A 13897-nucleotide genomic window follows, 5' to 3' on the forward strand; every position below is an offset into this window, starting at 1 on the left:
TGAGAAAATCTGAAAATTCGCGAAGTTCAACGCTATCCTTGTTACCAATCCTTGGCCATGATGTCAACTTATCTCTGAAAGCTTTGGCGATTACAAATGAACTTCCGTATCTTTCCTCCAAAGTCTTCCATGCTGAGTAATAAGCAAGCTCTGTTTCCAACAGAAAATAACTCTCAACAGCCTTTCTCGCCGGTCCTCCAACATACTTGCGAAGATAGTAAATCTTTTCATTCACTGGGATGTTCTTTCTGTCTATCAGCATTTGAAACGATAATTTCCAATCCTTGTACTTGAGAGGATCTCCGTTGAAGACTGTAGGTTCTGGTACTGGTAGGCGACTTATGTGAATGGACTCAGCTAGAGCTTGGGCCAATGTTGTGGTACTATCTTCCTGTTTGCTTTCTCTTGGTTGTGACCTTGAGGTGGCTCGTGGCATATCAAACGGCTCTGCATTTGCATTAAGTTGTGAATGTGCAAACTGAGTCATCGGTTTAGATGTGGCATTTCTCCGTTTACTCCTTTCGTGCAGAAGGTCTGATATTTCTTCATCTGAGTTTCCTTCTTCATTGTACACTTTCAGACGTGCTTTAGCAGCATTCATTCTCTTTACTGTTTCCAGCCTTTCTAGCTCTCTTCGCTTTTGCTCTAAGGCCTTCTGTTTCTCAGCATTCTCTGCTTCAAGGATTTCAAGTGCCTTTCTTTCACTTTCCATTTCCTCCATAATCTTCAGAGTTGCTTCAGTAGCCGCAAGCTCTGCAGCTGCTTCTTGCCTCTTTACAGACAACTTACTTGAGCATCTTGATTGCCTGCTATTTGAACTCTTGGATATTTGAGAGGTTGCAGAATTGAATGCTGATCCTATATCACTCCAGTGAACTAATCTCTCAGAAAGTTCTTCGTCTTCTTCTGCTGCTAATTTTTCTTGAGTTAGCCTTATCATCTTCTGAGAAACCGCATCACAGGTGTCCACTCTGCGGCGAGTGTCTGCATCAGGAGTTTCATGATTGCGCAGTTCATCATAAACTTGTTTCACTTCTGCCGAGGTGTGTTCAACTCGGTCAATAAGCTCTTTAAGCTTTGCACTAACAGGTTCTTCAAGTGCTTTTTTGCCTTGTTTTGCAACAACTTTCCACTTTTCATAACTGACTTTAAAGCGAGCTTGAAGCTTGTTCACCTTTTCATCATGTAGTGCTTGGCCCCTTTCAGTGAACTTCTTAACTCTTTGACTTTTCCTCAAACTTCCTTCTTTAGTAGCTTTACTTGTGCATGGTTCTTGCAAACTTTCTTGCTCTTCAAAAGCTTCTTGCTGCTCCACAGCTTCAGTGTCACAGCCTTCTTGCTCCATGTCACAGACAGTCAAAGGTGTTATACTACAGTCAAGTCACCTAGGTCCACTTAAATTGCTTTTCACTTGTAGTTAAACAGAAAAGAACCTTCAATGTCAAACAAAATACTATAATGTGACCTTTAAATATCTAATGCAGTCTTAAAAATAAGCAAAACCCTTATAATCAACTTAAACGTGCCTTAATTGCAGTTACTTAGCATAAACAACTAATAACATGAACTTGAACTTTTACTCCAAAACCACCACACTTCCCCTTTCATTGCTTGACAGAGTCCCTTTAAGATGAGCTAAAGAAATCTACTCTCCACATTTAACTTGTATAAACGTATTACTTATTTGTAGCTTAAACAAGCTGCACCACTGGACTCTGGTTGCCTTATGGGATGTCTGTGTGTGTGTTTGGGTGTCTTTGATGCTTGAGAGAGAGACGCGAGCTTAACCACGTGACCCAGCGCGCTGTCGGCTCGGCTCCGCTGCCACTCGGCTCCGCTCGCTCGGCTGTCGGCTCGGCTCCGCTGCGGCAGACCTCTTTCTCCTTCTCTATCCTCCAGCACGAAGCAGGATGAGTTCTGACTGTTACTCCCCTCGAGTCTTAATAAAGCTCAACTTGTTCTTTGCTTTTAAACTGACATTTATTTCGGACAGGAGGATTCTTCGACATGCCTTAACATGTAATGACGTCCAACCACAGCCGATACAATGCCGTCAGAACTAAAAAGAAATACAACTTAAATGAATATTCTTAATAAAGCCCTTAAGCATTATATAAAACAAAACATTCCAACAAAACGATCAATAAAATACACATTACACTTCACACTGCGGTAATTGCACTAGAATATCACGCAATACTAGCGTATTTACATACAGCGATAATAAACAAAAGAAAACATTTACCTCATTGGCCTCACTCAAAGGGAATAAAAACTTTAATCCTCACGTCGTGGGGTAGTCCAAAAAGGCACTCTTTACAACTTTCTGTAGACGTGCAAACCTCGTGGCTCGTCTCTTAATTAGCTTGCTGAGTGTGCCAGCCAAGAAAAATGCCCTCCTAGCAACAACAGACGGAACTATAGAAAAGGTTCCTATCTAATTGCACAGTTAGCACAAATACACATTTAAACATATAAATCTAATGAACAGAACATGAATTACTATTTATTTATTACTTCTTAATATTTCAACTACTAATTTTTTCAACATTAAATCCAATAAAATGAACTTAAATGCGAGAGTTGCTTTTGACGGCAGCTACAAAGTAAAAACAAATAACAGTCCTGAGCAGCATGGGGTCAGTACTGTGGCTGCAACAAGGAAGTGTGGCTATAGATGTCTATGATAAAGACCAGCATGACCACAGTAAACACTTCCCAGAGGACTCAGTTTTCAGTGTTATTTAATATATTATAATGCTTAGTTTGTATATTAAACTTAGCATCAGAATCCAAAAGTAGGAAAAAAAAAGGGTGGAGTGCTTTAGGGTGGATCTGTCCTGTAACTGACTGGTTTCAAAAAGCTGATGATGACCAAAATGCTCAACTTAAGACTTTAAAAACTGGACACTGCAAATGTTTGGGTGACATTATCATAGCTGCATCTGTCTTTTATATATAGCTGTGGTCACTAGCTGCTGTCTCACTGTGTGATCAAACAGAGAGCAGTGCTAGCAGCTGAGATCAAGCCTGTTTGTTTGCAACATTTTTTTTTTAACCCTTTATTGACCGGCCCTTCAAATTTACCTGTAAAATGGGCCCGCCGGCGGGCCCATGGTCAATAAAGGGTTAAAGAAATTTGGTAAAGAGCTACAAAAACAGACTGAATCTAGAAACAAAGTGACTCAAATGTAATGCTCACCTGTGAGCGAGAAGGACTTCAGGCACTTAAGCTGAGCTAATGTGCATTTCCACATTTAAATAAGCAAATAAATAGGCAAATGCATCCCTACCCATGCTTACCATCTGCCTTTAACCACGTCTTATTACATGAGCAGAACTTCCTACAAGCAACTAACCACAGATATTAGTAGAGCCTGAATGATATTAGCTATCTGACGATTATATTGGTATCTACTTTTATAATAAGTCATACATTAAATTTAAAAAGTAAGCAAGAGATGGGAGAACCAGAAGTTGTCTGCATATGCTTGTGCAACATCCCAACTGGAAACATGCATGAGTGGTCTGCTACCAGCATGACAGCCAACTGAGCCTTACAGAGTTGGGCAGGAAAGTAGTAATTGTGGACTTGATGACAGAAATCTGTTTGTTTGGTGTATCTGAAAGAAATAGATCTTATTTTTAAATGCACAAATATCGGCACTGGTCCTAAAAATCCAACAACAATTGTGCTCTAATTTAAGAAATGAACATAAAGGGAGGCAATGTGGAAGTGCCTTAGACCTGCATTCTTTACGGCCACAGAGAGGGTGAAAACTGTGGTTCTAAAATCAGTGCCCTGACCTCTGTAACAACTTTACAGGTGAGTTTACAGGTTCGGTGGCTCGTGTCATGTCACAGTGAATGAAAAATGTTGTAGATTTAGTCATTTTTTAAGTTTCAGAAAGAAACATGATCCACAACTGGTTCTTCACATCCAGTTTCAAAATACCAAGACAGGCAAAATGTGGTGTTTGAGGTTTCATGTGACTTCATAAAACAATAGGTGATGGCTGTAGCCATCTTTTGTACCATTAATGCATCATAGCATACTGTACTAACCAGGAAGTTCAATGAGGAAAACCACAGAACGAAGCTTGAAAAAGTCTCCATGAAAAGGACGCAGAGATTTCAGACACAAACTCCAAACTAATTCTACACAAACACAGATCAGTTCAAACCTCAGTTTTTCTTCTGAGGGGATGAAAAAACACTAAATGACACACAGGCCACATCATCATAAAGTAATTATTCTGATATACTTCCAGTTCACCAATTTCCTCAACATCTCTATAGATGACATCTTTCACCAGTGTAGTATGTTTACTGGGCATTAATGGTTCCACGAGGGTATCACTGAACTATGGAAGCATTTGAATCTGTTGATTCGAGTGTGAATCTGTGTGTTTTCAGAACTGGCACAAAGGATGTTTCCACTGCGAAGTTTGCAAGATGACGCTGAACATGAAGAACTACAAAGGCTATGATAAGAAACCCTACTGCAACGCGTGAGTCCCCAGTCTCTCTCTCTGTTCATGTAGCACTGAGGTCTCTCTCTCTCTGTACATTATAAATAACTTCAAATACTCTCCAATGTTTTGCATGTTGTACTGCATAATGACAGGTTTGCAGAGTGCTTATCTAACCTTGCCTTGACTGAAGTGTGGCGATTATACATCCATGAACGATGTGCGAGTATAAACAGCATCGCCTGGCTGTAGCTGCTGTGTTATTATCTGCAGGCGGCTCATATCTGTGTGGTGATGCTTCCAGGTTTTTATAGCAGCGGTGGTTTCAGTTTTTGGTTGGTTTCAGTGGTTTTGGTTGTGAGCCCAGCCCAACTTCACTCCACTACTGTTGCTCCTCCCACAGAACATTTCACTTTTCTGTTAGCATGTTCTGCTTGTTATTATCTGTGCAGCTTGAGACACAACACTGCTGTTTGTTGCCAGTAGAGAATACTTACTGTGCGCTGCCAGACCTTCATAGACGAGCTTAAAAACTCTCCAAGGATTCAAGACTTGGATCTGCATTTGATGGATGATGGGAGTAAATTACAGCTTGTGCTGCAGAACTTGTTGTAGTATCTTATTGGGAGGTTGTGCTTTTGACCTTTGACCCTGTTACTGTTAGTTGTTTGATGATCTGAGTGTCTGTCCGTGTTGCAGCCTGCTCTAACAAACAGCATCGACCAGTAAAATAAGAATGCAACATCCATTTATTCACTCAGCTGTTGTCTGCTTCCTGCTAAATGTGCAGCTGTTTGGTGTTTTTTTGTTTAAACTGTTGACAGTTAAACAGATTCCAAAGTAGCTTAAGAAGACGAGACTTTCCTCAATCAGGACGGACTAATGTTTGAAGCCCTGAGGTCAAATTTTCAGTGAAAATGCTGAGGATGTCACATTTATGTATTAAAGAGTAGTAGTGGACTATTACTGGTTACATTCACGGGTTCAGAGACTTTGTGTGGCTTCTTCTATGTTGGCAGCAGAAATGCTGACGTTAGCTGCAGGTTTTCTTGAATTCGACTTCCAGGCTGTTAAACTTGACGCACTCATCAGCTGTTATAAGTGTTTTATGTCTGTTGTTGCAGAGAGCGTTGTTTATGGTGTAATCACACCTGAGATTACACCGTAGACCTTTGATGCACTTGAACGGGTCATGGTGGTGACCTGATGACACGGCGTCTCTCTTTCTTCCTCTAACCCAGATGTGCGCTGGTACTGCTGCTGTTGGCATACAGTACTACTGGACATATTTACATTTTATTGTTGTCATTAACTACACATTGCAACAATTAACATCCATTAAAGCAGAAAACTAGAAAACTCTCCACCAGTTTGTCACTTTTAATACTTTCTGTAATCATGTGATTATTTAATAACAGTCAAATTAAAAGTTTCCAAGTAGAATAATAAACAAGAAAAACCCTCAGAGTTATTAATGTACAAAAACAGGTGAATATTTGGACGATGTCCAGAAGATTTTGAGTGATGTTGCAAATTCATGTATTGAGAATCATTTATTGTTTTACAGTGTAACCATTAGTTACTGTCCTTGCAGACTTTACTAAAATAGTAAGAAAAGCTATTATCAGAAAACAACAAGAACCTGGTTGATGCATTTATATACTGGAAGCAGGTATCAGTGTGTTTGTTACAAAGTCTCTGAAATAAGCTGAATATTTGTAGTAGCTTTATCAGAAAGTTATCTTTTGAATGGCAGCCAGCTGTGAAGAGAACAAGTACACTTTGTCCACTGCATCGACTTACTGGCCTCACACACAAACACAAACTCACAACAGGGCTTAAAGTCAGAGGCATTAAATCGACCTTTGACTGTGGTTAAAAATATGTTTCCTGGTGTTGACCTGGTCAGTGTTTCCTCTCAGAGATTTCTTGTCCTCCTGTAAACAAACAGCACTTTAAGCTTAAAAGAGACTCAGAGCGATAACACTGGTGGCTTTTTCACTCAGACGCCTTACTCTATGAAAGTGTTTCATCTTTGGGGTGGGTGGTATCCTTCTGTTTTTCATGTCCCTTCCTTCCCTCTGTGGTACAATTATGTCACAGCATTTGTGTTAAAAGTATGTAAAAGCTTAGATACTCGTGACTTAAGTCGTTGTAGTGCAATCAGACAACTCCAAAAACAGAAATATCAGGTGACTGATCCAATTATTGTTGTATGAGTAATGTACAACATTGAGTAACAGCATGGCTAAGGAGCTCCAGACTCTTCCCATGCTAACGTCTCCATGTTTTAAACAAGTATGACAGACAACATCTGGTGAAACCAGGGTGGTTTGGCAGTATTTTCTTCCATGAAAAGTCATTTGTGTGCAAGCTGTGCATGCAAATGTCTTCTAAACACTCCATGAGTACAGAGAAACACCCAGAGCTAAAAATTCAAGTGTCAAAAACTGCAGTTCCTGCAGGCACCACTTGAGGTGCACTCTTAAAATGAATCAGTTCCTGTAGACTCACATGTTACAGTGTCAAACAAACACTCTGGTTTTGCCCTCTGTGGGTTGTTTCCCCTCAAAACAACTGTGTCAGGTGGATGTTTTACAACTGCCCCCGCTGGATAACTGAATTAGGGACACGTAGAGCAGGGCGATATGACCAAAAATATTTATCACGATATACATTTGAAAATTTGCGATAACGATATAACTGACGATATAATTGAACACTAGACAAAATACTTTACAACTCCACAACTTTATTAGTACAAAAAACCCCATCAATGTATTTTCACTTAAACAAGCAGCTGTTTTTTATGTGCATTAAAGTTATATAAAAATTTAACAGTGCAAATGCAAATTCCTTGCTGACAGTTTAACCAAAAGGCATTTCCAGTGGAAATTGGCCGACATATCCTCAGCATAACCATGTATAATATCCACAAAACTTAAAAAGAGGTTATACACACACAATATGGTAATATTATGTTGAAGCACAGTACGTATCACTCCGCGAGGCTCCTGCCTACGATAGCCGTAATGCTCCGACAATCCATCAAGCGGTGCGACTTCGTAGTTTAGCAAAGTCGTACTGAAACATTTGACAGATTTTCGAGCGCCGTGTACCACATAAAATCGTTTCGAGGTCAGTAAACAACCAGAATTCATACATAAGGCACACGGGATTATAAGGGGCACTGTCGATTTTTTTCAGAAAAATCAAAGGATTGATTTTAAGTGTGCCGTATTTTCCAAAAAACACGGTAATAACGACGGCCCGCTAGCATGCGCTACCAAAAATAGTGCTTTGTTGTGTATCTGACGGACGAAAACTAAAACAGTTCCACACCACTGAAGTTGCAGCATTTTTACAAACCAATTCTGGTTCATCCGTTTCATTTAACGATCCACTTTCGCTCTTCTCATTCTGCGTCGCCGCCATGTGCGTATGTAAACAAAGGCACTGCGCATGTGCGTTTTACCCATATTCTATCGCGATATTTCATTTTCCTATTGTTGCCCAAAATTACATCGGTATTACCGTGAACGGTATGATATAGCCCAGCCCTAGGGACACATCTGCACTGATTAACAGGCGTCTCTGCCCAGGCAGCTTCTGGTCTTTAAACAGGGCCTTCTCAGTTATGTGTGGGTGTGTGCTGCTGGTGTCTTTTGGAACATTTTAATGGACTCACTAACAATATGATTTGCTGTGATGTACAGATGATCTTAGAATTGGAAATTCACATATTTTATTAGTCTTTCCATGAATTAGCTGATGTGTAATCACAAACATTGCACTGGTGTATTTTATGAATGCAGCTGATGAATTATCACTGCACTCTTTTATCCATACAAAGTAACTAAAGACTAAAACAATGCGATAAAAAAATGTTGATGCTTCAATTTCTGAATTTTAAAACAAACTGCTGAAGTCAAAGTGGAGCTTAGCTTGTGTTACCTTCCCCGACGTGGGCTAGGGCAGGGGTGTCCAGGCCTGAAGGGCCGGTGTCCTGCAGGTTTTAGATCTCACCCTGGGTCAACACACCTGAATCAAATGTTTAGTTCATTACCAGGCCTCTGGAGAACCTCAAGACATGTTGCGAAGGTAATTTGGCCATTTAAATCAGCTGTGTTAGATCAAGGACACATCTAAATCCTGCAGGACACCGGCCCTTGAGGCCTGGAGTTCGATACCTTTGGGCTAGGGGATCAAGAAAGTAGCAATAGTGTCCCATAGTGGGGCACTAAATCTGCCAATCAAAAGAAAAATGTTCGCTTGTTCACCTTCATCAGAGGGACTAAACTCAAAATGCTTTTAAACAGGGACAGAAGCATTTTTGGTTTTTATCTTGTTAGTCAAGTGGTTGTTGCTTTCACCGCTGACGCTGCTCTGTAGTCAAACGCAGTAGATAATTTCAGTTCAGAGCCTTGTCTTTATTTTATTACAGTACTGAAAATGATGGCCTTGGGATTTCTAAATACCCTGGTATACCATTATATCATGATAGCCCCCATGTCTGCTCACCATCAAATGAAATGAGATTTACAAATGTTGTGTCACTTGCTAAATGAGAATGACTCACACTTGTTTTCTACAAGCACCTTTAAGCTGTTTTTGCCTTCTGCTGCACAAAACGCCAAGTCTATGTTTTGTGTCATATAACTTGTATGCATAGAGTTTAAGTACCACTGCCCGTAACATTGACTGTTAATTTAGGTCAGCCCTCACTACACCTTCACACACTCTAATGGCTGTAGTGTGTGTTTTTCCCATAAAACACATTAGAGTGTGTTTGCTCTCTGCTGAAGAAAGTCACAGCAGGTCAGTCATTAAATCAGTCCACTTACCACAGCAGCTTTAAAGTCTTACATATATCTGAGATTTCATGTTAGCTTTCCACATTTGGTGCTTTTGGCTTTTTAATTAGAAAGTACTTAACTCACAATCATACCTTCCACCTCTCCTGGCCTGGGAGGACCTTTCAGACTATGGGAACAAACACATGAGAATGATTTCTGGACTAAGTGAAAAAAAGTTGATTTTTTTTAAGTCATTTTACCAAGTTAAAAAATTTGATATGACATATAAACCCAGACAGTAATACCTGTAAAATGTTTATTTTTAGATCTACCTTATATGTACAGTTAGTTATAGAAACTGTCATCTAGCGCTTTTATAGTCTTACTGATCACTAGAAGTACTTTAGACTACAAGCAACATGTAACCATACATCAAACTATCGGCTTTATCTACCTCACATCCATGTGGGCGTAGCCCAAGTCTGATTATTGAACAAATACATCTCTCTTAATCTTTATAACTGTTCATTCTTGTGCTTACTGATATTTAATGGTAGAATCTGGCCTCTAATTGGATAGTGGTTTCAGCCTGCAGACTGGTTACCTGACAAGTGTTGGATCTGTCTGTATACATTCTTTTCTTTCCTTATTTGTACTTGAAGGTCCAAAGGACAGGATGTAAATCATTGCTGTGGCATAGTTATCTCCATCCATCAGGGTGGGCCAGTCCATCACACGGCTGTTATTTCATAAACGATTAATGACTAGAAAAGTTTGAAAATGATGCCCACAGCACTCCAAGCAACGGTCCTCCCTCCAATAAAAGTCCTCCCTCTTGCAGCGGGGGGAACATTTTGTTTTCATTTACAACCATGAACAGTATTTTCTTTTTGGAGATGATTTGCATATTTTTTTTCAAAGCAAAGCAATTTATAATTTTTTACAGGATATTTTCAGTTAAGTTTATTTCTTCCAAAATGTCTTACTCTGTTGATGTCATATATAATGACGTACATCATTTGTTTGCAAGGGTTTAAATCAAAATTCATGAAATTAACAATGTTGGATACAAACAGATAGTTCCACTAAAGAAGCTGCTTTAAATGCATTAAATCATTGCTCATTTTGAGGCTTGTAATTAACATGTGGTATGATTGTTGTTAATGTTTCATTTAATGTGATCAGATCTAATAAACTTATTAAAAACTGTCTTCTGATGGGAGGAAAAAAGCAAAAAGTCAAAGAGAACTCACAAGAAAGAGCCAGGTGTCTGTTTGTGTAAAGGTTTAAGTATTAACAGGTCATGTGACAGAGACTCCTGTAGTGATCAATGAGTCCCAGTCAGCGTGTAATGTCCAGGGTTGTTGTTACAAAGTAAATAAAACCATTGCTTCTGTAACCGTGTGGTGTATGGGGCACAAAAAACAAGCTCCGTCTCTCAGCACAAAGTCTCAGAACATGGTAACTTCAACTTTTGTATTAATTTTGTCTTTAAATGCAGGAAAAATCAAACATTTATAACTGCAGCCTGAAAATATACAGAGTTCCAGCAAAAGTCTTAATGGTGAGCAAAGATGAAGGAGCCATTTTTCCCTTTCTTGCCAGTTTTGTGAATCGCTGTGTGTGATTAGTTCCTTCCACTGCTGCATGGCCTGCTGTCTCTGTCTGTTTGTTACCCTGTCAGGTTTGTTTATGTGCAGAAAGTGGCTGCAGACTTCCTGCAGGGAGTTCTTACTCATCAGTGAGAGTTTTGCTTTTGTATAGCGCTCAGTGTACAAACCAGCATCCTGTAATTACAGCGTCTCTGTGAGGCTGCGACTCCCTCTGACGCGCCTTGTTTTTAGTGCTGCTGTATATAACTGCTGTTTATTGTGCAAAAGCCCGGCAGCCATGTTTTTCTTGGCTGCTTGTGTCATCCCTAACCATTGTTGAGCTGTGGCTGAAGTCAACACTATAGTGACAACAATAACATCTGAATTAATGGCCTCATTTCTTATTTTTAGCTTTTTTCTATCACTCATTTTATTCTCGATGTTCTTTGTAAAATAGCAGGTTTGATCATTAAAATGAGTTAAATCTACACTTCCTTATTGAAGCATGTGAATGGAGGAAATTTAATAAATGCTACCTTATAACTTTAGACTTTCAAGTGGGTACAGAGAGTATTTATCATCAGTGGCAATGCTGAGTTCTGACAGTTTCTTTTAAACGTCCATCTGCTCTTTGAGTTTGCACTTATTTTAAAGTTTCTTTAATTAAATATCTGCTTCATTGCTGTAAAATACTACAATAGTCCCATAACCGTAAAGATTATTGGACTATTGTATTGTAGGGACTATAAACAAGTATTTTCTTCCCACCTTCACTGAAGCTTCCATCCACATGGAGCTTTTTTGCAAGACTAACCCAATCCCAGATAGGCTGTTAACTTGAAATGTTTTCCGTTGCTGTGTGTCAGCAGTGCTAGTTTCTGGTCACTCTTCAGTGAGCTAAAAGGTTTTAATGCCAAGGATCCTGAGATTTTAATCACTGTATTGATACCAGTTGTGATCACCACCTCCTCAGAATCCTCACTGCTGCAATCTACAACAGTTGTGGCCGAAGGTTTTGGCAGTGGCACCAACACAAGCAAAAACTCTACCAGTTTGTGGGTGAACTGAGTTAACTTTAATGTCATGATGCTTGGTGTAAAGGTTTAATAGGTTTCTTACATTAGATGTACATCTAGTGGAATTCTGTTGAGGCGCTTCATGAGTTGAATATTTTGCATGATTTCCAAATTTCCAAATATTCAAATATGATGATGCACATGACAAACATGAAAAAGGAACATGATACATTGAATTGACAGTTTGGCTAATGCGAAAAGATTTGTAGAAAAATAGATAATAATGTGAATGTGTGTGCTGCTGACCTGAGACAGTATGCAAATTTAATGTGTATGACACAAAGATAAAGAGGCCACCGCTGAAAATTCATCAACCTTCAACCTTGAATTAATGCACTATTGAAAAGAGTCCTTTTATGTGCTTTATTGACATCCTTGCTTTGCCTGTCTAATTCAGACACATACTGTCAGGTGTGGATTGTTTGGGATTGATTGTTCACTTATCTGGGAGCCAAAGTGCAGGACACAACATTCAATAATAAGTCAGCCTTTGTTTGCATCTGATGATAAAATAAACAAAGTTCAAATCTAAAGAATGTCTACAAAGACAAAACTATAAATGCAGAATCCAAAAATTCAAATATATTAATTAAGAATAGCAAATTTCAACAAAAATCTCGGGACCATGACATATGTCCTTTTTAACACTGACAACGTTTATATTAAATTATTATTGGAGTATAAATAACGAGACTATTCTTTATGTTAGATGTGAGGACAGACACAACTGACCTCTTTTTCACTTCAGAGGGAACCTAAAAGTCTGCGGATCTAACGACCATAGTCCTGTGCTTTTCAAAATCCTATCTACACTCCAAAAGGGGAGGGGGACAACAAAGAAAAGAACAGGGGGGCAAGTAGGGACAAGGATTACAGAGGCACATGAGAGCCAAAACTCAAACACACAATGCCTACTGACCTTACTAATGGACTAATGCAACCAGAAGCTAGCTTTCACAAGTGTAGAGAAACCTCAAGTTGTCGCCCCTCACACACAGGGCTCAGTGTTTTCTTCAGGCAAAGGCACACGCATGGATTCCTGTGGCAGGTCATGGGTTGAGTTTTAATCTGTCGTGTCTGAACCAGGACAGCGTACGACCTCTGAGCTGTTTCATTATCGAGGCTGTGCCACGCCGAACTTTGACCACTGTCTGCAGGGACTGAGAGTCATCGTTTGTCAGCGTTGTCAGATTAAATTGTCTCTTTAATTCTCACATGCGCTACATGACAGATCATTAGCTTTATATGCAAGGTAATTAAATTTGCATGACTGCTGCTCTGGCTCAAATAGCTGTCTTTGCTTTAGATATAAAAAAAAAACATTAGCAAGCAATTACACAAGGGGAAATTTTGGTTTTTGCACAATTAAAACACAACACATTCTCTTATTTCTGTTCAAATGTGGAGATTTTTTGCTCTTTTTTGTTTATTAGTATCAGCAATAACCTTCAGGAAAAATACTGCAGTTCCTCTAATGGCCACTAGAGGCAGACTGCAAGAGCGAGTCAGTCAGTGAGACTGTACCCACGTAGCCACCATGAACCAGACCTTGGATCACGTTAAATGAGACAATGTAGACATGGAGAACATGGAGTGTCGAGTTACAGGCTGATGCTCACCGGCTTCAGGAGCAAGTTGCATTCATAAATTGTAGCAGCATAACGCACAAATTCAGGTACCTGCTAATTAGCACAACACTACACTTTCTTTCTTCTTTTTTTAACAAATTCAACATAAAGTAATTTGTTATGTTTAAGTAAAAGTCTGTTATGAGACCTGATTGCTTGTTACAGTTTCATTTTCAGACTCAGTATCGACTGTCTCTCCTCTTAGGACATTTTATTTCTGACCACAAATGTATTCTTTTAATGAATCTTATTTTTCTGGATAGGGGCGTAAATTTCACGGTGCATCCTTCTAATGATCACTGTTTTAATCACATAATTTCATTTCATTAATAC

General features: G+C 39.3%; 1 protein-coding gene across 1 annotated transcript in view; it reads left to right on the plus strand.

Moving 5' to 3' along the window:
- Nucleotides 1-13897, plus strand: part of LOC134634989 (LIM zinc-binding domain-containing Nebulette) — a 47090-nt gene that overhangs the window by 8059 nt on the left and 25134 nt on the right. The window contains exon 2 of the mRNA XM_063484509.1: nucleotides 4417-4511. Coding sequence (XP_063340579.1) covers nucleotides 4417-4511 — 95 coding nt within the window. The remainder of the gene's footprint in view (nucleotides 1-4416; nucleotides 4512-13897) is intronic.

This window comes from Pelmatolapia mariae, linkage group LG9 (genome assembly GCF_036321145.2).
Source record: "Pelmatolapia mariae isolate MD_Pm_ZW linkage group LG9, Pm_UMD_F_2, whole genome shotgun sequence".
In the NCBI taxonomy this organism is placed as follows: Eukaryota; Metazoa; Chordata; class Actinopteri; order Cichliformes; family Cichlidae; genus Pelmatolapia; species Pelmatolapia mariae.